Source organism: Gymnogyps californianus, chromosome 1, assembly GCF_018139145.2.
Source record: "Gymnogyps californianus isolate 813 chromosome 1, ASM1813914v2, whole genome shotgun sequence".
Taxonomy (NCBI): domain Eukaryota; kingdom Metazoa; phylum Chordata; class Aves; order Accipitriformes; family Cathartidae; genus Gymnogyps; species Gymnogyps californianus.
The window spans coordinates 25,212,057-25,234,915 of record NC_059471.1 but is presented as its reverse complement, the minus strand read 5'-3'; the positions used below and the strand labels follow the sequence as shown (position 1 = coordinate 25,234,915).

At 40.0% G+C, this 22,859-nt stretch overlaps 1 protein-coding gene across 1 annotated transcript in view; it reads left to right on the top strand.

Annotated features, from left to right (window-relative positions):
* The first annotated feature begins 897 nt into the window (after positions 1-897).
* Positions 898-22,859, top strand: part of STARD13 (StAR related lipid transfer domain containing 13) — a 263,350-nt gene continuing 241,388 nt past the window's right edge. The window contains exon 1 of the mRNA XM_050897253.1: positions 898-1,656. Within this exon, the coding sequence (XP_050753210.1) occupies positions 898-1,656 (759 nt within the window). The remainder of the gene's footprint in view (positions 1,657-22,859) is intronic.

Genomic DNA, 22,859 nt, shown 5'->3' with positions numbered 1-22,859 from the left:
AATCATTAAAATAAATACTATCAATATTCAATCTGTCACAAGAAATAAATTACATATACGGGTGAATGTAAGCTATTCAGTGATGCAAGATTGGTTCTTCAGCTGCTCCCTTCTTCCCATGCGTTGGAGGTGCACAGCCTAGATGTGAGCACAGAAGTTAAGACTGATTTAAACCAGACATGGCCAACTCTGATGTAGTACTGAAGCTCTCTGTTATTTTTAGCCTCCTCTTTTTGCTTTGCAAATTTATTGGAAATGGACAGGTGCTGCACTGCATTGGCAATTCACAGAAGCCACGAGACAGAAAATTCTACCTATATTGAAATTTTCTTTCTTTTCTGTCAATTACTTTGGCTCCTTGCTCTTTCCTACAACATTTTAGTAGCTTTATCAGAACAGTGTAAAAGTTTTCAGTGATTTAACAGACAATAAAAATATAGTGAGCAGCAGCATGTTTCAGTAACAAGCATATATCTAACATCACTTTGAATGATTCTGAACCATTGTGTCAATAATCAACGTAAAGTCAATATTTAAAAAACATTTCTGCATTTGCCAGTTCTGTCCTAGTCTCTAAGGCAAACACTGAAGGTTCTCATGTTTTAAGTTCATTTAATCTGCATACATCAAATATTTTTGACGAGACCTATAAGTAAATTTGATACAGGAATTTCACGTTTCAGGATTACTTTTGCTGATGCACTCTAATGCAAGCATGCTACCATAAATTTTTTTTTTTTTTTTTTTTCAGGAGCAGAGAAGATTCAGATGTTTTGTATGAGAATCCAGGCATTAATAATGATGGTTTTGGAAAAATAAGAAGATATTTCCTGGCTACATATGTGGAGTTATGTTTCTTCAGAAAACCAAGGATGAAGTCATTTTGATCTCTGATGGATGAAACTCATTGGAATGGAAACTAACATCTACGAAGAAGAACAAGGCTCACCTTATCTTACATCTGCCAAGTGCCTGGGGACTCCAAAGGAAGCGAAGTATGAAGAATACCAAAGAAAGATAGAAAAACAGGCAAGTACATCTGAATTTCAGAATGTTTTACTGGAACCCGAGTTGAGTTTGCTGTCTGCGTCATCCTCATTAGACCACAATGAAACATCCTTGCAACCTGGCACGGCTGCAGGGTGTGTCAGTGCCACCGATCAGTCTGAGACAAAGCACTTTTGTGAAGAATTACTGTGTTCTGCAAGGCACAAGCCAAAAGAAGATCCTTTAAACCTTCCTTTGCACACAGAATGGCCTGTCCTTCCAGGGAAAAAATCAGACAAGAAACCAGAAAGGAGTCATGAGATCAGAGTCATAAAACACAAACCAAGTGCTATCACATTTTCTGATTTCGAATTTTTATCACATGAAGCTAATACTAAACTCCATATTTGTGAGGCAGGAGAAGCAGAAGATTTTTCATCTGAAGAGGAAGAAGCAGATGGTAGAGATGATGATGATGATGTGTTTACAGAACTGCCACTGTATGAGGCATTTTTCAATGGTCTTCATAGAAGGAATGTTTCTCAAAGAAAGCAAGCTAAACATGAACTTACTAAATATCAACACATCTGTCATTTAGAAGACTGCGATGATCATTCTGAAAAGGAATTGAAGGACCATGACAAGGAAGAAAAACACATGGAGCTGGAGGTAATACAAGCTACTCTTTTGTTCCAAGTGTGTTTTAAATAAGTGGTATCATTTAAGGTTGGTTACAGGAGGAGACAGAGTTGCGCAAATTGTTACACAGTGATAATTAATGTGAATTACATGGTTATGAATATAAACCTACAGTAAATGTATACTAGGTTTTTACATTAGACAAATCTATTACTTCAGATTGGCTACATTTCTATTAGCCTGAACTTCAAACTTTGGTTTTCTGTTTTCCCTTGCTTTTTAGAATGGGAACATTGGCTCAGTTTCCCCTGCTGCTACAAGATCATATATCATTCCATGTACAGCATATATTCCCTGAGTCTATGGACTGTTCCAAAGGGATAGAGCTCAGATTTACTCTGAGAGCAGAGTATATTTCTTCATGCTAAAAAATGGCCTTTTTTAGTGTAGTGGCACTGTAGCACTGCGCCACCTAACCCACAGCACTGCTTCTGCTAAATAACAGTGTCTTCTGTATTTGTAATTCATTAAAATAATATGGAGGACAGGTTACAATCTGGTCTATAATAAAATAAAATAAATAGATTTTTTTATATCTGTACTGGTACATATCATGATGCTCTATAGTCCAATGTCCAAAATGAAAACATAAGAAGATTTAGGACAAAATGAAAAACACTTTGTAATAAGAATCATCCAACTATAACCTTTCCAGAAAAAAAGGGTTGAGTAAATTAGCTGTGTTTTTTGGAACTGGAGGAATAGCAGCTTTCCAAGTGACTTCTCACTAGTCTGGAGAATAAGCAAGGCTCTCCCCTGCTCCCAGCTGGTGACAAACCAAATGCCTGGAGCTAAACATGTTTATCACTGGAGAAGTTCAACTCTAATACAAAAATATGAAGTGACTCCAAATAGTGGGCAAAACAAACCCTTAAAATTCCAACGTTCCTGACCTTGCAGCACAAATTAATCTTAAACTGCAGGTCAGGCATACCTTTCCTTCCTCTCTCTTCTCCTCCTCCAGCTTTTAAAAGTTATTTTCCATGTAAATCTGCTCTATTCCTTGAAAATCAGGGTGGAGCCCTAGTCTTTTACCCAGTGTGTTTTATTTTTCTCTATCTGCAGTTCTCCTTTTACTTCTAGTGCTTATAACACCGAGCTGCTTCATTGCTTTCTGATTAAATGAAAGTAGAATTTGGACTATAATGTTCATATTAACATCAAAATTATGGTATACAATACTTAACTACTTCTCTCCTTTAATACTGATCTATCTCCAGTTTGGGAGGACTAATTCTGTCCTTAACTGAGTGGGAGTTATGTGCCATATTTCATACATATCCCAACTTTACTGCGGAAACCCATCATCTCACAGAGAAATAAGCCAGATTTTTACAAATTTTTCTCAGCAGCTAATATTAGAAAACCAAGGCCTAAACATAGTTCCAAAACAGTGCACCTTTTGATGCAATACTGACCCTGAGAGATTCTTGTGATACATGGTTTATTAAATAATTGCATTGTTACTCTACCCTAAGCCAAGTCTTGCTTCCTCATTTACTCAAAAACATTCCCATTAATATAAATATATATCAAAATGCATGTGCAACATCCCTTGGATTCTGTTTACTGAAGGTCATTCCCATAGATAAAAGGGAGAGGCCAGGGGCTGTTGTCATTTAGTTTACTTTATGTCTATGCCATAAAATAAACTCAAGGATGCAGCCTGTAGTGCAAAATAATGGATTATAAATTGCCAGACAAGCATGTGAAATTACCTAGTAAATCTCAGTGAATGTGTCAAAACATTTCAAAAACTGTACAGATGCAATGATGCAGTCCTGGTTTTGATTTTTTTTCTATGTAAATAAGTATGTATCATTCTAGGAAAGCCTCCAAGAATTAAAAAAAAGGATTATCTTGTCTCATATTTTAGCAGCAGTCATGCATTACTATTCAGACTGAAAACTCCCCCCATGACTCTGGTTGAAGCAAATGTATGCCATTGTCAAGTTACTTATTTCTATTATTTCGAAATGGGGCTGTGGAAAAATGTCTTTCTAGTGGAAGGAAATTAACTAAATAAAGACAGCATGCTGTAAAACTGTTGTCAAAAGCAACCATTACTGCTAAGCCTTAGACTTAAAAATAGTACAACAAACAAATCACCTTGGCCATACAGATACAGGTTATCACACACAGCACCCTGACGGAGATCCTGGGTAAATCCTTGCTACCAGAGTTCACAGTGAAATAGTGATTAAGATCTACCCTGCAGGGGCATTCCTAAGTAAATGTACTTGTTACTGACTGCAAATCTCCTATTTTATGTATAGAAAGTAGGAAAGGCTGTCACCTTCTCCAGGCTGGGGAGCACTGGCCCTTGCAGGCAGTCACCACGAGCAAAGCCAGTGTCCGAATCTCCTCTTAAATAGTTGTTACAAACATTTAAGTGATAATCATTGAACTTCTTGTTTCTTTCTGATTAATAAGCAGACAAATCTCCAAGTACACTGAACAGTAAACAAGTAGAGGGAAGATGGAAAAAATACAACTTGTGTGTGCTGCCAACTCTGTTACAAGTGGAAGAAACTCTGCTGAAAACCATTCATACAATGGTGCTCATTAAAAAAAAAAATGCTCTTTCTTTTTTTCCAAAGGCATACAGCATCTGCCTGTTCTGTGTGGTACAAGATAAATGATACTTCTGTTCAATTTATTAATTCAGTATGGTCCCTGAGTTTCCACCCTTAGACCAGTCCCATATGTATTTCCTGTGCTTTCTCATCAAATCTAAATTTGGCAACCTTTTTTTCCTTGTCAGGAGTCTGTAATCAGTGTACATTTAATGCCCAAATAGAGTTCTTAAATTAAAAATAACATTTATTTCAATTGGGAAGCAAAGTTTTGAAGATTTAAAAACAAGTCTATATACATGTCTGAAATATTGTTCATGTTATTTCTCATTTTGGGATGGTTATCTAGGTAACATCGTCGCTAAGACAGCACTTCCTTAAATACACCAGTGAGTCTCTGTACCCTCATTATAGATTTGTCTTCTACTCCCACCTTCCTTGCAAAACTCCCCATCTATCTTGAATGGGAATTTTTTTACATCACTCATGTCCTTGTAGAATCATAGAATCACAGAATGGTTTAGGTTGGAAGGGACCTTAAAGATCACCTAGTTCCAACCCCCCTGCCATGGGCAGGGATACTTTCCACTAGATCAGGTTGCTCAAAGCCCCATCCACCCTGGCCTTGAACGCTTCCAGGGATGGGGCATCCACAACTTCTCTAGGCAACCTGTTCCAGTGTCTCACCACCCTCACAGTAAAGAATTTCTTTCTAATATCTAGGAAGAAATGTCCTTCTAATATTTGGTCCTGCTTGACTAACCTGATCTCCTTCTGTGACAAGGTGACCCACTTAGTGGATGAGGGAAAGGCTGTGGATGTTGTGTACCTAGACTTTAGTAAAGCCTTTGATACCGTTTCCCACAGCATTCTCCTGGAGAAACTGGCTGCTCATGGCTTGGACAGGTGTACTCTTCGCTGGGTGAAAAACTGGCTGGATGGCCGGGCCCAAAGAGTTGTGGTACGTGGAGTTAAATCCAGTTGGTGGCCGGTCACAAGTGGTGTTCCCCAGGGCTCAGTGTTGGGGACAGCTCTGTTTAATATCTTTATCAATGATCTGGACGAGGGGATTGAGTGCACCCTCAGTAAGTTTGCAGACAACACCAAGTTGGGCAGAAGTGTTGATCTGCTTCAGGGTAGGAAGGCTCTACAGAGGGATCTGGACAGGCTGGATCGATGGGCCAAGGCCAATTGTATGAGGTTCAACAAGGCCAAATGCCGGGTCCTGCACTTGGGTCACAACAACCCCATGCAATGCTACAGGCTTGGGGAAGAGTGGCTGGAAAGCTGCTCAGCGGAAAAGGACCTGGGGCTGTTGGTCAACAGCCGGCTGAATGTTAGCCGGCAGTGTGCCCAGGTGGCCAGAAGGCCAATAGCATCCTGGCTTCTATCAGAAACAGTGTGGCCAGCAGGACTAGGGAAGTGATTGTCCCCCTGCACTTGGCACTGGTGAGGCTGCACCTCGAATACTGTGTTCAGTTTTGGGCCCCTCACTACAAGAAAGACATTGAGGTGCTGGAGCGTGTCCAAAGAAGGGCAATGAAGCTGGTGAAGGGTCTAGAGCACAAGTCTTATGAGAAGCGGCTGAGGGAACTGGGGTTGTTTAGCCTGGAGAAAAGGAGGCTCAGGGGAGACCTTATTGCTCTCTACAACTACCTGAAAGGAGGTTGTAACGAGGTGTTGGTCTCTTCTCCCAAGTAACAAGCAATAGGACAAGAGGAAATGGCCTCAAGTTGCACCAGGGGAGGTTTAGATTGGATATTAGGAAAAATTTCTTCACTGAAAGGGTTGTCAAGCATTGGAACAGGCTGCCCAGGGAAGTGGTTGAGTCACCATCCCTGGAGGTGTTTAATAGATGTATAGATGTGGCACCTGGGGACACGGTTTAGTGGTGGACTTGGCAGTATTAGGTTAACGGTTGGACTTGATGATCTTAAGGGTCTTTTCCAACCTAAACAATTCTATGATTCTATGATTGTTTGCTTTGTTCTGTCCAGAGGGTTTCTCAGCAACTCTGAAGTGGTATCTTGAGCCATTCTTCCTTGCTTGTTTTACTTGAAGTCTTCATATTAAACTACATACTCTCTTTGTGCATGCAGCCAGCTCAATATGCAGTGGCAATACATTATTCAGAATAGCTTCTGAAACATAACATTTTTCTAGATTGTCATTTCTTCAAACTGTACTGAGCAGGACCCAGCTGATATAACCATATTTAACCAGGAACTACTGTGCAGCTTCACATCAGTGATCTTATCCTATCCTTACGTAGTCTCAAAACGATATGTGTTACTTCCAGGAACAGCATTTCAGTCAAGTAAAAAATTTAAGATATTTGACAGATATTAGGCAAAAAGAAGTATTATGAAATCATACCCTTGACTAAGTGAATTGTCATGGATCTTCCCTCACCTCAGTGATTGTATAGAAATCCTGCTAATGTTGTTGGCTACTGCAAAGAGGCAAGCATAGTGTTACCAACACAGCATCAAACTGGAAATTCTCTCTGGGACAGTTTCAAAGCATCTCTTTGGGGAGCCCATATTAGCTATTATAATAGCCAAAAAGGTTTCTGGTGCTGTTGACATTATTTAGGGCACCTAAGTGAGTTGTCACAGCTTCCTCTATTGTATCAGAGAGAGAAGGGGGCAAGCCAGGAAGCCCACGTGCTGGCAAGGAACCGCTTAGAGCTAACCATCAGGACGTGCTAGGTGCTCCAGCAGCCCCTCTGCAGCCTCCCGGTGTCTGCGCCAGGACCATGAACTGGGTATCTCTCCCCACTGGACATTCAGGGTTCTCCAAATAAGTCCTCTTCTCAGAGCTGCTGCTTGATGGAACACAGTCACCCCTTTCTAAAACATATCTGGAAAGGTTAAAGAATTAACTGTTGGCAAGTGTTGCATATAGATGTAACTTCCAGAAGAATACTGGAAAAATAATTGTTTCTTAAAGAAACAAGAGTCTTTCCTAATTCAGGAGGAATCCATTAAGGGAGCCTCTGTCATACTATTTTCCCCTGCACTCTGCCACCTCTGCTGTGTAAGCTGGCATGTCAGGCCCAGAGCATCAAATCTGCTAGCCCTTACACAGGAACCTGGGAGACCTTGCGGGGGCTCGAGTTGCAAACATATTTACATGATGCCTCTTTCAACACAGTTAGGAAGATCTAAACCAAACCTGCTTGTTGGTTTAAAGCACAATGCTGATGGTCTAATATTTGCATTGAATGTTACCTTGTTCAGCTGGGTCAAACAAAGAGTGAGATACCACTCCCTAGGAGTAACGGAGACAAGATGACCCAAACAGATAATTTAGGTAATTAAGGTAGTATTCACAATGAATATCTTTGTCAGGATTTGGCCTTCAGACTGTAAACTCAAAGACACTTGGAGGAGGCTGCACAGTCATGGGAACAGCCAGTACAATGTCAGGAGACCCAGTCTCTCTGTACAGCACTGGGTAGTGTTAATGGGGTAGCTGTGCCATCACCTTTAACCATGAGTAAATCTTTGTTTTAAATAAAACTGTGGTGTTCTAAAGGAGATTTGTGAAAGCTCCATTGCTTTTGACATTTAAAGCTAAGGCAGCTGAACTATGCAAATGGTTACAGAGAATAGTCCTTTACTGGCAGGAAGATGGATGATCTGGCTTTGCAGTTTCTCTTTCCTTGATTATTCACTTATTTTCATTAATTTCCTTGTTCCATCCTTGTACTACAGTTACGTAAATTTTATCCTCATTATACAATCATTACTGAGTGACAAGTTTGATAATCATTGTATCAGCTTAGACCACGAGAGTTCAGATTCAGGCTGGAATAATTTGCTGGGATGTAATACGGAAGTTTCCATAGCATCTGTCCTACATTGTGTCTGCTTCTGGCCTGTGTTTTTCTTCTTCTTTTCACAAACACAGAAATTCACCGAAGGAGCAAGACAAGATAATAGACAAGACATGCAGGAGAAGATAAATCCACAAAAATTTATTCAAAGCCATAGTCTTTGAAGTTAATTATGATTCCTTAAAAGATATGTATTCTTCTGTGTGGCTTGTAAATATTTTAATCAAGTAATCATGCCCAATGAGAACAGAATCAGAAAGTTTTAAGTCTTTGACAATGAATTTGCTTTATTCAGATTAGATTGAGTTCATTCAATTTAAATGATCAAAACAGAGCAGCAGTTAAGCCTACAACTATGATCAGTAACTGAGCCTGCCAAAGTAAGCTTCTTGCCCTTATATTTGGATGGCTTAAACTCTGCTAAGTCCTTGTACCTCTTGTGTTCCCGCTCAGTGCCTTGCTTAGCCACTCTGAAGCACTTTTCTGAGAGGTACTTTGCTGTTTTCATTAATGAGGCACTGGAACTTAGGTGGAATTTAAGCTATCCGAAAATTGCCCTGCAATACTTTTTTCTTCTCTAATTCAGTTGTACAAGAGCAAAAGCTAGTAAAGAACATATTAGAGTGAAGCACAAATTCCTTCTCCCATTCCTCCCATACTTTGAAAGTTTGTTCTTCTCTTTACCCTATGAAACTGAGACTCCAAAACTAGAGGAGGAGAATGGTTGCAAACTTGTGATGACTTCTTCATGAGGAATAATGCAGTTATTATTATCTCCTTTTTGTTCATCTTCTGCAGACATGGGATGTCTACCCAGGTAGGAGAGCCGAGTGCTGAAATAACAATACCCAGGGAGAACAGAGTAGGAAGTTAAGGGGAGGAAAATGGGAAATGACTTGTCTAAGACAGGAGTGATGCACTGAGCTTTGTACATTCTAGTTTCTTTTGCGTGTCTGTGAGATTTGCACTTTCTGTATTTCAATTATACATTCTCTCGAGCTGATAGGTGGAGACATGGTGAGTTGAACTTTGCAAAGTTTCTAGTGTTTATGCTTGTTTTCTGCCTGCTTGGAAAAGGAATTGGAGAACTGCTGATTACTTTAGCATTGATGCATTATTATCGTCCAATAAATAACCACAATCAGCTCTTAATAATAAAGTCAGGTAAATGCTGGCTTAGGGACTTTAACTATTAAGTTAAAAGAAAGAATCTTTTCTTAGTTTCACAAATTTGAGGGACTAATGATGAACATAGCATTTTGTATAGAGTATATTTTTCTCTAATCTCACTATTCCTAATAATGTAACCATTTCCCATTGGGATATGGCATTTGTTGTGTCCTACTTATTGTGAATGGAGGGAGCAGTAAATTCAAATTTGCATCTTAATTCAGTGGAAATTAGCTGCATGGCTGTTTCTACTGCAAAATTATAGGAACTTTGGAAAATAACAGTAAAGTTATAACAGGAATAGTAACTTAAAGATATTAATAGTAACTTAAGGAAAGATCATATTGAAGAGAATTGGTATATTGGAATCATGTAGGAAAACATGTAGATACTATCAGAATGACTGTCCTTTATCTCATCAGTATACTTGCATGCTGCTTGCATGTTTTAATAAACATGCATGATTCATTGTTCATTAATAGAGAATTAAAAAATAAAAATGTATATGTGCCCAGAAAAGATGCACTTTTGTGCCATCAGCAGATACCTCTCTTTCAAATCACGAGATTGTCTTCAGCAAGCATCAATGCCTTGATTGGTTGAGATTAGAGAAAACATAGGCACTCTGGTTTTGTAAAAAATATCCTATAAACTATTTTCAGCAGTCCCAGCTTGGGCTCTGCCAAACTCCTCCTGAAGAAAAGTTGGAATACGAGGGGACAAAATCTGTCCTTTTTCAAAAGCAAAGCTGATAAACAAACTGCCATGTCATGGGTGGACTAGCACTCAAAAAAATTCAGAAGGCTTTTTTGCAGTTGACCCTTCATGCAGTTTGAAATAATTTGTGGTACAGAATACCATCACTCTCCAGAAATGTATACTATATGGCATATATTACCTATATAGTGAGATTCTGAGAAAATTAAAATTCCAGGACAAACTAATGAAGAAGATCAGATAGTGAAAAAGACAACTCACTTCTTTGACTTTCAAACTCCTTCAGAAAATTTACAAAGTACATTTCAGCTTGGTGCTGAATTAGGTAATATGAAATTACAGAAGGTGAGATTATTGAGTTACATTGCACAGGGTGAAACCCTTGGGCTGTTGAAGTTAATGTGTAAAACATTGGCCCTTCAGTAGTTTTCATAACATTATGAAAGATCTTTAGGCTACCAGTTTCCAAAGTGCGACTATCTGCTACTAGTGTCTGACAAAGGTTTTATGCTGCCCATCCTAGCTGTAGCTATCCTACTGAAAACATACTGAGCTGCCAACGAATTTTGTTGCACAGCCTCATCGTGGTCCCACACACACACATTCAGAGGCCCCATGAACAAAATCTTGGGAACTCCTGCTTTAGCCTGTTCATAAGTATTAGTGCATGGTTTATATTTATCTTTAAAGCTTCAGGAGAACAAATAGTTAACACAATCGGTGTATTATACTAAAAGGAGAGAGTATTCATCATATGTAACTTAGGTTATGATTTTTTCAGATATTGACTCCTTTATCTGTTGTGTATTTGAATACTTTAGAATCATATGGCCACTTGAGGAAACAGCAATATTACTATTGCTCTTGCCAGAAAACATAAAACAGGTTATGTGTTTATGGTCGCACTAAGCCCATAAAATGAAAGAGGTATATCAAGATTCTTCTTTACAAATATTTGACAATATCTGGAACCTGTGCAATGTGAGACCATTCAAGTGTTTCACGTGTCTCTACAGAAGTAGAGCAAAAGTCAACAGAAAATAAGCCCTGTCTAAGTCAAGGCTCTGATGAACTACATTCCTCTGTCAGAGCACGGGAATAGGCACCTGCAAGAATTACAGACTGGGTCTTAGGCGGGGGGAACCAGAAGAAACATGTAGAAATCTGTTAATCTGCTTACCATTGAAATTAAGATATTCCTTCAAGGTGTAGATGGAGATTCTGGATAAACTGTGGGATGGGCAGTAAGCAGAACAACTTGTGAGACTGGAAACTTGCACAAAAGATGAGGGGACCGGGTTGGGTTGCATTTTCAAGCTGCTTTGGCTGATAGGTGAGGATTTGGTATGTTTTTCAAGTTCAGCAATAGAACTGCAATATAGCAAAAAAAAGGAAACAATGTTACTGAATTAACAACCTTGAAAGTATATTTCATAATATGGCAAAGTTCTTGAGTGGGAGTAAGAAAAATGAGTTACAAATTTCCTCACATGCACAGAAGTCCCACTGAAAGTTTGTGGCACTTCCTATACGGCATTTAGGTGCTTTTGAAAATTCTTCCTAGGTAACATATGCCCAGTTAATAAAATCAGATTCTAGTGATATACCTAGGATCCCTCTGTCCTTCTTTGTGTGAAATTCCAATAAAATAATGTTAGCTTGATATTGTAATGGACATATTTCCTTGGTAGTACCATGGGACCACAGACTATCGTATGATTTGACATGCCCAGGGATCTGTGATCATTTTGGTACTGCCACATCACCAGCTATCATATAACCAGTGATCTGTGCGGACACCGAGGTCCATGTTTGAAACAAATTCAGAGAAACTTACAAACTTTTCAAAAATGTAGTGAACTTCATAGAATTTTAGGATGATGGATCTGAGATTTCACTTTATGACATTCTTGTGTGGTTATTTTCTGTAGGAGAGAATGTCATCACCCTCAAGACTTTTCTTAACAATCACTCCAACTATGGAGTATTTTAAATTGTGATAAAAATGGAAATATACTGTTTTTACCTATCCAAGTTTTTTGTCCAAACTAAAAGTCTTGCCCAGTTTTGAATTACCGCAGAGCTAAGACTTTTTTCAGGGAAACCTCCTCTGAATTAGCTTGGAGTTCTCCAGAAATAAAATGGACAGGACATTGAGGCCAGCACCTGCATTTGAAACATTTTTCTTCCAGAAGTTAACTTCAGTAAAATCTCACCAGACTTTTGGATTGTATTACTGGGCTCTCTTTATCTGTGCTTTCTATGGATTCTGAAATTCTCTGGCGTTTAGACTTTCAGTCCAATGTTTCAAAAATCGGGTCTAGAATAGGTAATGTTTTAGTGTCAAAGATTTATCAGCTTATTTATACTGTATATTCAGAGAAACATTGTCTGGCCTTAATCTAATCTTTGTGATGAAGTAGTTAGTGATATGGTATATAACTTACTGTAAGTTTTGCAGTTAGCATTTATTGTTCCTATTCAAACAGTATAATGGTGAAATTTCAGTAGCTATGTAATGATGATTTTGCACTGTGGCAAAAGCCTTTGCAGTTAGTCTGGGGACTGATTTACTTAAATTAAAATGTCAAAAAAGCTGCTAAGCCTGCCAGGAAACAACAGACCATAACACTGTGACTTGTATGTATTTCATTCTATAATACGTACATCATACATCAAGACCAAAAGAAAAGTACGCAAAGCCAATAACTAGAAGAAAGAATATACAGACTGCTTTTTATTAACAACACGCCTGATCAAGATCAGTGTCTGTACTGACAGAAAGCAGAGTACCAAGTATTTGTGCAGCTAAGAATCTAGACTCCGAGAGCTCACCTCAAGCTGTACTTTCATCTGCTGTGTTATCAGAGTTTACTAAGATATTACGAATAACTGTAGATATAGATGTAGAGACAAGGAGGGGGCGTCGCCCTCTATGTCAATGACCAGCTGGAGTGCATGGAGCTCCGCCTGGGGATGGATGAGGAGCCAACCAAGAGCCTATGGGTCAGGATTAAAGGGAGGGCAGGGACAGGTAACATTATAGTGGGGGTCTGCTACAGGCCACCTGACCAGGAAGACCGAGCAGATGATGCCCTCTATAGACAGATAGGAGCAGCCTCACGTTCACAACCCCTGGTCCTCATGGGGGATTTCAACCACCCCAATATCTGTTGGAGGGACAACATAGCAGGGCATAAGTAATCCATGAGGTTCCTGGAATGTGTTGATGAGAACTTCCTTCTCCAAGTGATGGAGGAGTCAACGAGGAGAGGTGCTATGCTGGACCTTGTTCTCACCAATAAGGAGGAGCTGGTGGGGAATGTGAAGCTCAAGGGCAGCCTTGGCTGCAGTGACCATGAAATGGTGGAGTTCAAGATCCTTAGGGCAGCAAGGAGGGCGTACAGCAAGCTCGCTACCCTGGACTTCAGGAGAGCAGACTTTGGCCTCTTCAGGGATCTGCTTGGTAGAGTACCATGGGATACAGCCCTGGAGGGAAGAGGGGCCCAAGAAAGCTGGTTAATATTCAAGGATCACCTCCTCCAAGCTCAGGAGCAATGCATCCCAACAAAGAGGAAGTCAGGCAAAAATGCCAGGAGCCCTGCGTGGATGAATAAGGAGCTCCTGGACAAACTCAAACACAAAAAGGAAGCCTACAGAGGGTGGAAGCAAGGACAGGTACCCTGGGAGGAATACAGAGGAATTGTCTGAGCAGCCAGGGATCAGGTTAGGAAAGCCAAAGCCCTGATAGAATTAAACCTGGCCAGGGACGCCAAGGGCAACAAGAAAAGCTTCTATAGGTACATCAATGATAAAAGGAAGCCTAGGGAAAATGTGGGCCCTCTCCAGAAGGAAACGAGAGACCTGGTTACTCAGGATATAGAGAAGGCTGAAGTACTCAACAACTTTTTTGCCTCAGTCCTCACCGGCAAGTGCTCCAGCCACACCACCTGAGTCACAGAAGGCAAAGGTAGAGACTGGGAGAATGAAGAACCACCCACCGTAGGAGAAGATCAGGTTTGAGACCATCTAAGGAACCTGAAGGTGCACAAGTCCATGGGACCTGATGAGGTGCATCCGCGGGTCCTGAGGGAACTGGCGGATGAAGTGGCTAAGCCACTATCCATCATATATGAGAAGTTGTGGCAGTCCGGTGACATACCCACTGACTGGAAAAGGGGAAACATAACCCCCATTTTTAAAAAGGGGAAAAAGGAAGACCCAGGGAACAACAGGCCAGTCAGTCTCACCTCTCTGCCCAGCAAGATCATGGAGCAGATCCTCCTGGAAACTATGCTAAGGCACATGGAAAATAAGGAGGTGATTGGTGACAGCCAACATGGCTTCACTAAGGGCAAATTGTGCCTGACAAATTTGGTGGCCTTCTACGACGGGGTTACAGCATTGGTGGATAAGGGAAGAGCAATGGACATCATGTACCTGTACTTGTGCAAAGCATTTGACACTGTCCTGCACGACATTCTTGTCTCTAAATTGGAGAGACATGGATTTAATGGATGGACCACTCGGTGCGTAAGGAGTTGGCTGGATGGTCGCACTCAAAGAGTTGCGGTCAATGGCTCGATGTCCAAGTGGAGACCAGTGATGAGTGGTGTTCCTCAGGGCCCAGTATTGGGATTGGCGCTGTTTAACATCTTTGTCGGCGACATGGGCAGTGGGACGGAGTGCACCCTCAGCAAGTTTGCTGACAACACCAAGCTGTGTGGTGCGGTCGACACGCTGGAGGGAAGGGATGCCATCCAGAGGGACCTTGACAGGCTTGAGAGGTGGGCCCGTGCGAACCTCATGAAGTTCAGCAAGGCCAAGTGCAAGGTCCTGCACATGGGTCGGGGCAATCCCAAGCACAAATACAGGCTGGGCGATGCGTGGATTGAGAAGAGCCCTGAGGAGAAGGACTTGGGGGTGTTGGTTGACAAGAAGCTCAATATGACCCAGCAATGTGCGTTTGCAGCCCAGAAAGCCAACCGTATCCTGGGCTGCATCAAAAGAAGCGTGACCAGCAGGTCAAGGGAGGTGATGCTCCCCCTCTACTCCGCTCTGGTGAGACCCCACCTGGAGTACTGCATTCAGCTCTAGGGCCTCCAACATCAGCAGGACATGGACCTGTTGGAGTGAGTCCGGAGGAGGATCATGAAGATGATCAGAGGGCTGGAGAACCTCTCCTATGAAGACAGGCTGAGAGAGTTGGGGTGGTTCAGCCTAGAGAAGAGAAGGCTCTGGGGAGACCTTATAGTGGCCTTCCCGTACTTAAAGGGGGCCTACGGGAAAGATGGGGAGGAATTCTTTATCAGGGAGTGTAGTGACAGGAAGAAGGGTAACGGTTTTAAACTGAAAGAGGGTAGATTTAGATTAGATATTAGAAAGAAATGCATTACTGTGAGGGCAGTGAGGCACTGGAACAGGTTGCCCAGAGAGGTTGTGGATGCCCCCTCCCTGGAAGTGTTCAAGGCCAGGTTGGATGGGGCTTTGAGCAACCTGATCTAGTGGAAGATGTCCCTGCCCATGGCAGGGGGGTTGGACCTAGATGATCTTTAAGGTCCCTTCCAACCCAAACCATTCTATGATTCTATGATTCTATAGATGGAAAAAGATCATGTTTGGGATATGAAAGATGATTAAACTAAAAAAGATTACCCCTGGAAGACAAAAATATTCCACAGACCCTCGGGTTTTTTTGTTTAAATAAACGTTGCAATACTATCATGTATCTCTTATGCAAGAGGGCTATCAAGATAGCCCTCCATTTTGTGTTTTGTATAGTGCAGATCATGTGCTCTCTTGACTTGTCCAAGCCTTGTAAGGACTTAACAGTTTTAGTCTTATCTTGGGGGACACATAATGCCACCGAGGTAAATAAAAAAAAAAGGAATGCTAAAAGAGAGAAACAAGTTTAAAAAGCCTTAGTGGGAAACCCCCAGTATTCCAAGCAAGCAGGGACAAACTCCATTCTTTCCAAAATAAAGGCAAAAGTACATTATACAGGTTCAGAAAATGCTTTTGAAACCAAACTTTCCAGACATGACAAAGCTTGCATTTTGCTTGTGAATGACAGACAGTAAACTCTAAAATTGCCACTTCAATATTCTCATATAAAACTTCTTTAAATAAAAGAATTTACCATGAATACAAACAATAAATAACAGCAAACTCTAAAATAGTAAGGATTGCTATAAGTTGGAATGTATACATTTACAGTTTTAATGTCAGATCACCTTCTCTTGTTCGCAATGTTTCCAGTTTTGTATAAAGTTCTTAAGAAGATGAGTTTAAGTTGCATTAAATGGAATGCATATATCTAAGCTAAAAAAAGACTAGACCTTCTTGATGGGTGTTCTTTTCTTATTTGGAAATTGTGTTCAAATGGTTGCAAATGCCAAGGAGTGGTCACACAAGAAGCTCAGGACACACAGCATTTAATTCCAATGCAAATTATAGTGAATGTGTAAAAGCAGCAAGTATGAGGTTGAAAACTGGACAAAATTAAGAAGGAAAATTTAGTTTATGCATCCAATTTACAATTGGCAGTATATACCAAAAAAAACCTTCTAGGTATAGCATGGCAAATAAAAGCACTCTGTTTTGCAAAGGAAGTAATTATTTTTAAATTTGGGGTTACTCCAGTTCAGAAAAAAACTCCCCAAAGATTCAAAATTCTCCATGACAGTGAATGATTCCTTAGCCTGGGTGTGATATGTCAGAAGCCTCCAGCAGCTTGCTAGGTGGGCTACTAAGGAGCTTGTATAGCTTAACTGGCAGGTAAAGGTATTTTCCCCAGAGGAAGGCTGTCAAAATTAAGCTGTCTTTGAAAAGTAATTCAAGTTTGATGAATTGACAAATATCAATTAAATTAAAAGAAAATAAATACATCACTTTTAGATTCCAAATGAAATTGCTATCACTTTGGCATTTTAAATTTAAACACATATTGGGTGGGTTGCAACTAGGCTGGTTTCTACATTGTCTATCCAGTTTTTTCCAGCAGGGCTAAACTATATATTGATCAGTTATGCACATTCTCACTCTAAGTGTGCTTTAGCCCACTTCCCCTTGTTGTTGTTTTTTGAAAAAAAAGTTGGCAATATCACAATAGGGCTATACAGAGGTGAGCAGGATTGGAGAGCAATTGGGAGAGCTTGTCACTTTTTTAAGTTCCTCAAGTGTTACATTAAGACAAACTATTAAAATACAAACTATGATCCTTCCAACTTTTATCCTGGAATGTCTGGATATAGCCCAAGTGCTAATACAGCACATAAAGCCTTCTCTGCAAGGATATCTAGATATGCCTCTTAAACCTGCAAATCTTGCAGTTCTACATGATACTGCATTTTGCTAGGAAGATTTTGCTTATTATTGCTATTGTTAAGTCTCTTGCATTTCAAAATACACTTTTTAAACCTTGTCTGAGGTACATAATTGGAGGAATGAGCAGAAATCCTAGCCACCTTGAATTAGGCTAGGAATTGTTTGTTTTCAGTTATTTGCCAGAGTTATGTCAATAGATCTTTTTTTTTTGGATGATTGTGGTTGATGGGGTTTTGCTAAAATATTTCATATCACATGGAACTGAAATATTTGTGAATAGAAAATATCACTGCTGATAATCATCCCACAGCAGTTTTTTTCTTCTCTTTCTTATAATTCTCTTAGTAATTCCAAACAATAATGTTTTCCTGTTCTTTTTAATAACTGTTACTTTTCTAAGTATAAATAAAGCTTACAAAATACCTTAACATAGATAAACAGAATTTTCAAATGCTTTCAGTTATGGTACTTCACAAAGAGCGAGGCAAGTGCAAATAACACTGAAGTACTCAAAATATAATGTATATTAGAACTGGAAGTCAATAATGGTTAGGCTAAACCTCTGCTTGATAAGTGAAACCCTGGGACAGGCTCATGCTTACAGCTTCGCCTGCCTCAGAACATCTTTAGTGCATTTGTGTTTTGAAGATTTTGCAAAGTCCCTGTAGGTTTATAAAAGTAGCTGCTACAGATCACTCCTCTCTCTCAACCCCTCTCATTCCGGCAGAAGATGTCTGAAGCAAGGAACAGGGAAGATGCCTGAACCTTAAGGTTCTGGTAACAGTAGTCGTTGCTATTTAGTGACCATCATACTGTTACAGTAAGACAGATTTTTTTTGAGCTCTAGGCCACATTTTCCAACCTTTGTGTTACACAAAAATATTTATATGATATAAGCAATATGTTTACATGCTCTGGAGATACAGAAATTGTTCTTTCCCTCCAAGAATGATGCCTAAGGCTACTTTATCAAAGCAACTTTTCTTCAAAATTGAGATCAAACTGATTTAACAGAATGTGTTTTATGGTTTTTAACGGAGTTATCTTTTTCCCAAGCTAAAAAGGACATGCTAAAATCTATAATCATTATTCTGTTTCTGTTTATGATTAAAAAAGCCATGAAAGAATCTTCATAAAGTAAGATGTCCAAGGGGAGCAAAATACACAAGTCAATATTACGCAGTAATAATACAACATTTCCACATACTTCACCGTGCTTTTTTTTTATTCTAGCAAGACACGGCTTCAGCTGTTTACAAATGCCATTAATAGTTACAAATACCATGAATAGTTTAATTTTCTGAAATTTGTTTTGATCACTCACATGGTATTTATGTCTGTTTCTGATCTCTGAATGAAGAAATATAGCTAAAATTCTGAAAACTTTAAGTTGATAACTAGCATTAACAATTAAAAATATAAGTCAAAATACATACTACATAAATTAATAAGGGATTAAGGAACATATGCATGCACAGACGGATGACTGTTCTTGTGCATTAGGTGATGATCTTAAATTCAGCATTTAAACTCTACCTAATTCCTTCAGCTTCTTAGTTTCTACATTTGCCATGGGTATTCTCGCCATTTAGAGGAAAAAGAAAGAGCATAAACTACAGCAGGTTATTATAGTAGCACACCTGATATTGTGGCTTTTAGCATAGGCAGGTAGCAGGAACATATATCTCAGTTTACCAAAGGGTGGTGAAAAAAACAAACCAGAAACACAGAGAGGTGACTTGCAAGACGTGTCATTGGTGGAGCCTGTGGCCTGTTCAAAACTTTATCTATAAGACTATATGTTTCTCCAGGTTGAAAGCTTTTGACCGTTTTATCAGGGAGGGATGAGTGAAATCTGATCTCTATAATTTAGGCAATTAATTTTCATCTAAAATTTAGATATTTAAATATCTATGGTTCCTGATCATCCACCAGGCCTGGTGGAGTAGGCTTGCTGCTCTCATAGTTTAATTTTCTTCCCAGAGAAACTAGGGATGTAAGAGGAAGACAAGAGGGAGTGGGAGTGGAGATGGTGCACACCAGGTCTTGCCTCAACATGGAGTTAAGACATCAGCAGAATATTATCTGGATCTGGGTGTTAGGGAACGTATCCAGTTTCCACATTATAGAGAAAGCAGTCTGTCAAATGAAGCACATAAATTCCTTACACAGTCAGAGGAAAAAACGTTGGTGTCTTTGAAGAGCTCCAGAGGGAGATCCCATCTGATTAAGTGCAGGCATTTAAGAGACTTAGACAATGAAAAGAAAAATGTGCCTCTTCACTCATCTCTCTCATTTCCAAAAATTTATACAAGGAGATTTATTTGTTGCTATGATCAGTGTCCTTATGTCATTTTGACAAGCTTCTTATAATTGAAATGCTGCAACTCGTAAGCCCTCTCAAAACAGGGGGTACAAAACATTAAAACTGAACAATGTACATGTACTATAAATAATACCTGGAGCTAGTTTTATCTAGTCCCCAAGTGTAATGACATTTCTGATTTCAACAGCATACTCAAACTTACTCCCACCTCTCTTTAACTATGGCCAATTCAAAACTTAAAAAAACCCCAATTTACTGTTTGTGCTAAACTGAATCTTTAATTACAGATATCTTTAGTTTACTTCCTCACTACTAATGATTTTTTTTCCAGAAAAGATTTTCAATGATGTACTGCTCCAATGATGATCTGCTCCAATTTTGCCACATAAAATAATTATTTTCTTTTATGTGACTGTTCTTAACCCAGTACTCTTCCCCCTGGTTGACATTCAGAAAGGAACTAACTACATCCCTGTCTTGATCCTTGGCCACTAGAGATGGGCTTCTAATGAAGTTCGCTGAATTCATCGAGGCTCTGCAAGGACCAACTTGGCAGGGCTGACACCTAAACAGAAGCTGTTGAGAAACCCCTTTCCTCCTTATGAAAAAATATAACAGCTTGTGGGATGAGTAAAACAAATCCTATAAAATCTGAAAACAAAAAACTGAACAGCCTATTACCTCCCTCACAATGTATTTTTCTTCAATTTCTGATCAGGGACTAATTGCCCTTCATGATGGAAAAAATGTCATTTATAAAATCAAGTGTCTCAGGGTGGGAAGCGAAAATTTATTGTCCTACTGTTTCTACAGAATTCACCTAACCACCCCATGATGATTATCTCAGAAAAGTAAAGAATTGTTCCAACGTGTTTTTCAGATTTAAGATTACCACACTGACATTCTGCAGAACTAATGCATCCTGCTTTCCTATGGCCTCCTGGCTCACCCCTTGCAGCACCTCCTGCTCCCCAATCCATTCCCCACCTCTCAGTGTTTTGCCACCATACTCCAGTCCTCTCCCAGCATTCTTATCTCCAGTTTCCACCTCCCACTATTTTCTCCACACCTGCCCATGTCTCCTCTATTTCCCTTTCCCCAGAATGTCCCCAAACCCCGCCATGATTCTGGCAAGAGGCAACATGTGCTTTAGCTATAGGTATCTTTTCACTGCCTGGCCAGTTAGCACATACATGCTTATCAGCAGCTGCTCAGAAATGATATGGGCTGATATCTCATCCTTAGCTTATAGTGCGCTGTCATTTGAGTCTCTTGTGTCTATCCAGCCACAAATTTTGATGCAACTTTGAAGTTTGATCTCTCTGATATTTCTTCCCATCTTCCAAACTGGCTTGAAACTATCTAAAATACTCAAAAGTTGTGGGGGAAATGTCACAGCAGTTGAGCAACACCAAGACAGAACAGTATGACTTTGTTCTCTTAACACACCGAGCAAAAAGACAAAAAGAGAGAAAATATTAAATAATTACTTAAAATATAATTACTTTACACACAAGTACCATTAAAATATAATGGAAGAAACTCGGAGGAAAAAATACTAAAGTATTTTAGTTAAAACTATAAATTCCAATACTGAACACTTAGGAAATGTCTATTACAAGAAGTAAATGAAACTAGAAAACTAGACCATCCTGAAGGAAAAATTAAGAGAACTGATTTTTAAAAGGTATTTAAAAATATTTTGACTGATGTGGTCCAATATGTTTGAATTTTATCTATAAAGGAAGAATAGAAATTGTTTTATTTATTATCATTTGTATTGAACCAAATGACAAAGGACCGCAATTAAAATTAAGTTTCCCCTGGCAGTAGGAGCTCTATTGTAATATCATTCAAATTCAGGCTTCAAAGCCTTGATTCTCTGTTCCACCAGTTTCTCCTGAGTGTCATGATGTCAAGATAAGAGGCTGATCCTCCAAATCTGGATCTGATGCTTTGCCAGACTTCACTCTTGGTAATAAAAGAAACTGTGATTACAGCCTGACTTTGGCTTCCAGCAGCCAGGATTTCTATTCTTCCTCCCTCCCTCCCCATATCCTTCCCTTTCATGCCCCAAAATGTAATGGACTTTGAAGAAAAAGCTTTTCATATCACCAGAAAGATAAAAAATGAGACTGTCCAAATCTGCCCACTCAGGCTCATTTTAATATGTCAAACCAAATAAGCAAATCTTAAATGCTTTCGGAAATGCTTAATTTTAGACATTCTTCTCTTGGGCTGTGCTGAAATCTAGGAGTTTGAAAAATTTTCTCTCCTGTCTGAAGTCTCCTTTTATATTCAAATATCAGAGCTGAGCTCAGGCTCTCACCACTAACAAAAGTGATCAACTGTCCCAAGGCAAACTGCGGTACAATCACATGGTTCAAACACAGTTATGACTTCAGAGTCGTGTGCTTCTGACAGCCAGTGTTGCCTAGCTTTGAGAATTTGGGTAAATTTTACATTTATAACTGTCTGCCATTATCCAAGCAGTTCCTATTATTCATAAGACTACTGAAATCAAGGAAATCTAATCAGATCTCAAATTTGACATAATTATTTTTCTGAAGTTGAACAGAATCAGTCTCGACTGAGTCAGCGCGATTAATTCTGACATGTCAGGTATGACAGGCAGATTGTGTAGAGCATTACAGATTTAATTTTCAGAAATGTGTGTATGTAACTATTTAGACGTGCAGTTAGCCATTTTTAAGTGCAATGCTTGTACAGCAGTAACTGTAGCTTTGAACGTACAAGCAGTAACTTCCCACCAGTGTGTGCAATTGCAGAAATATTTCTGAAAATCAGATTGTCTTTAGATTACTTTTAAGCCTTGTCCACTTCTGCTTAGATGTGCAGGCAAGGCATCGGTAGTAGGCTCCGCACGCCCAGCTTTGCAGGAAGAAGGTCTTCCTAGCTGAACTGCCCTTTCATACTGGGGAAACTGAGGCACAGCCCTATGGAAGAGTCATTTTATGAAGGAGCAAAGCCAGCCCCAGTTGCGACAGTTTTTATACCAACGCAAAGCACGGGGGAGGCTGCTGGGGAAGGAGCGAGGCAGGCGGCAGCTCGGCGTCCCCCTCACGGCCCGGGCACCCCGGCGGCTCCTCACGGCCGCCCCTGGGGGCGTTGAGGCCACAGCCCCCGGCGGTCCTGAAGACAATGGGGACGGCCCGACCGCTGCCGAAGGGCCGGCGGGAAGCGGCTCTAGTGCTCA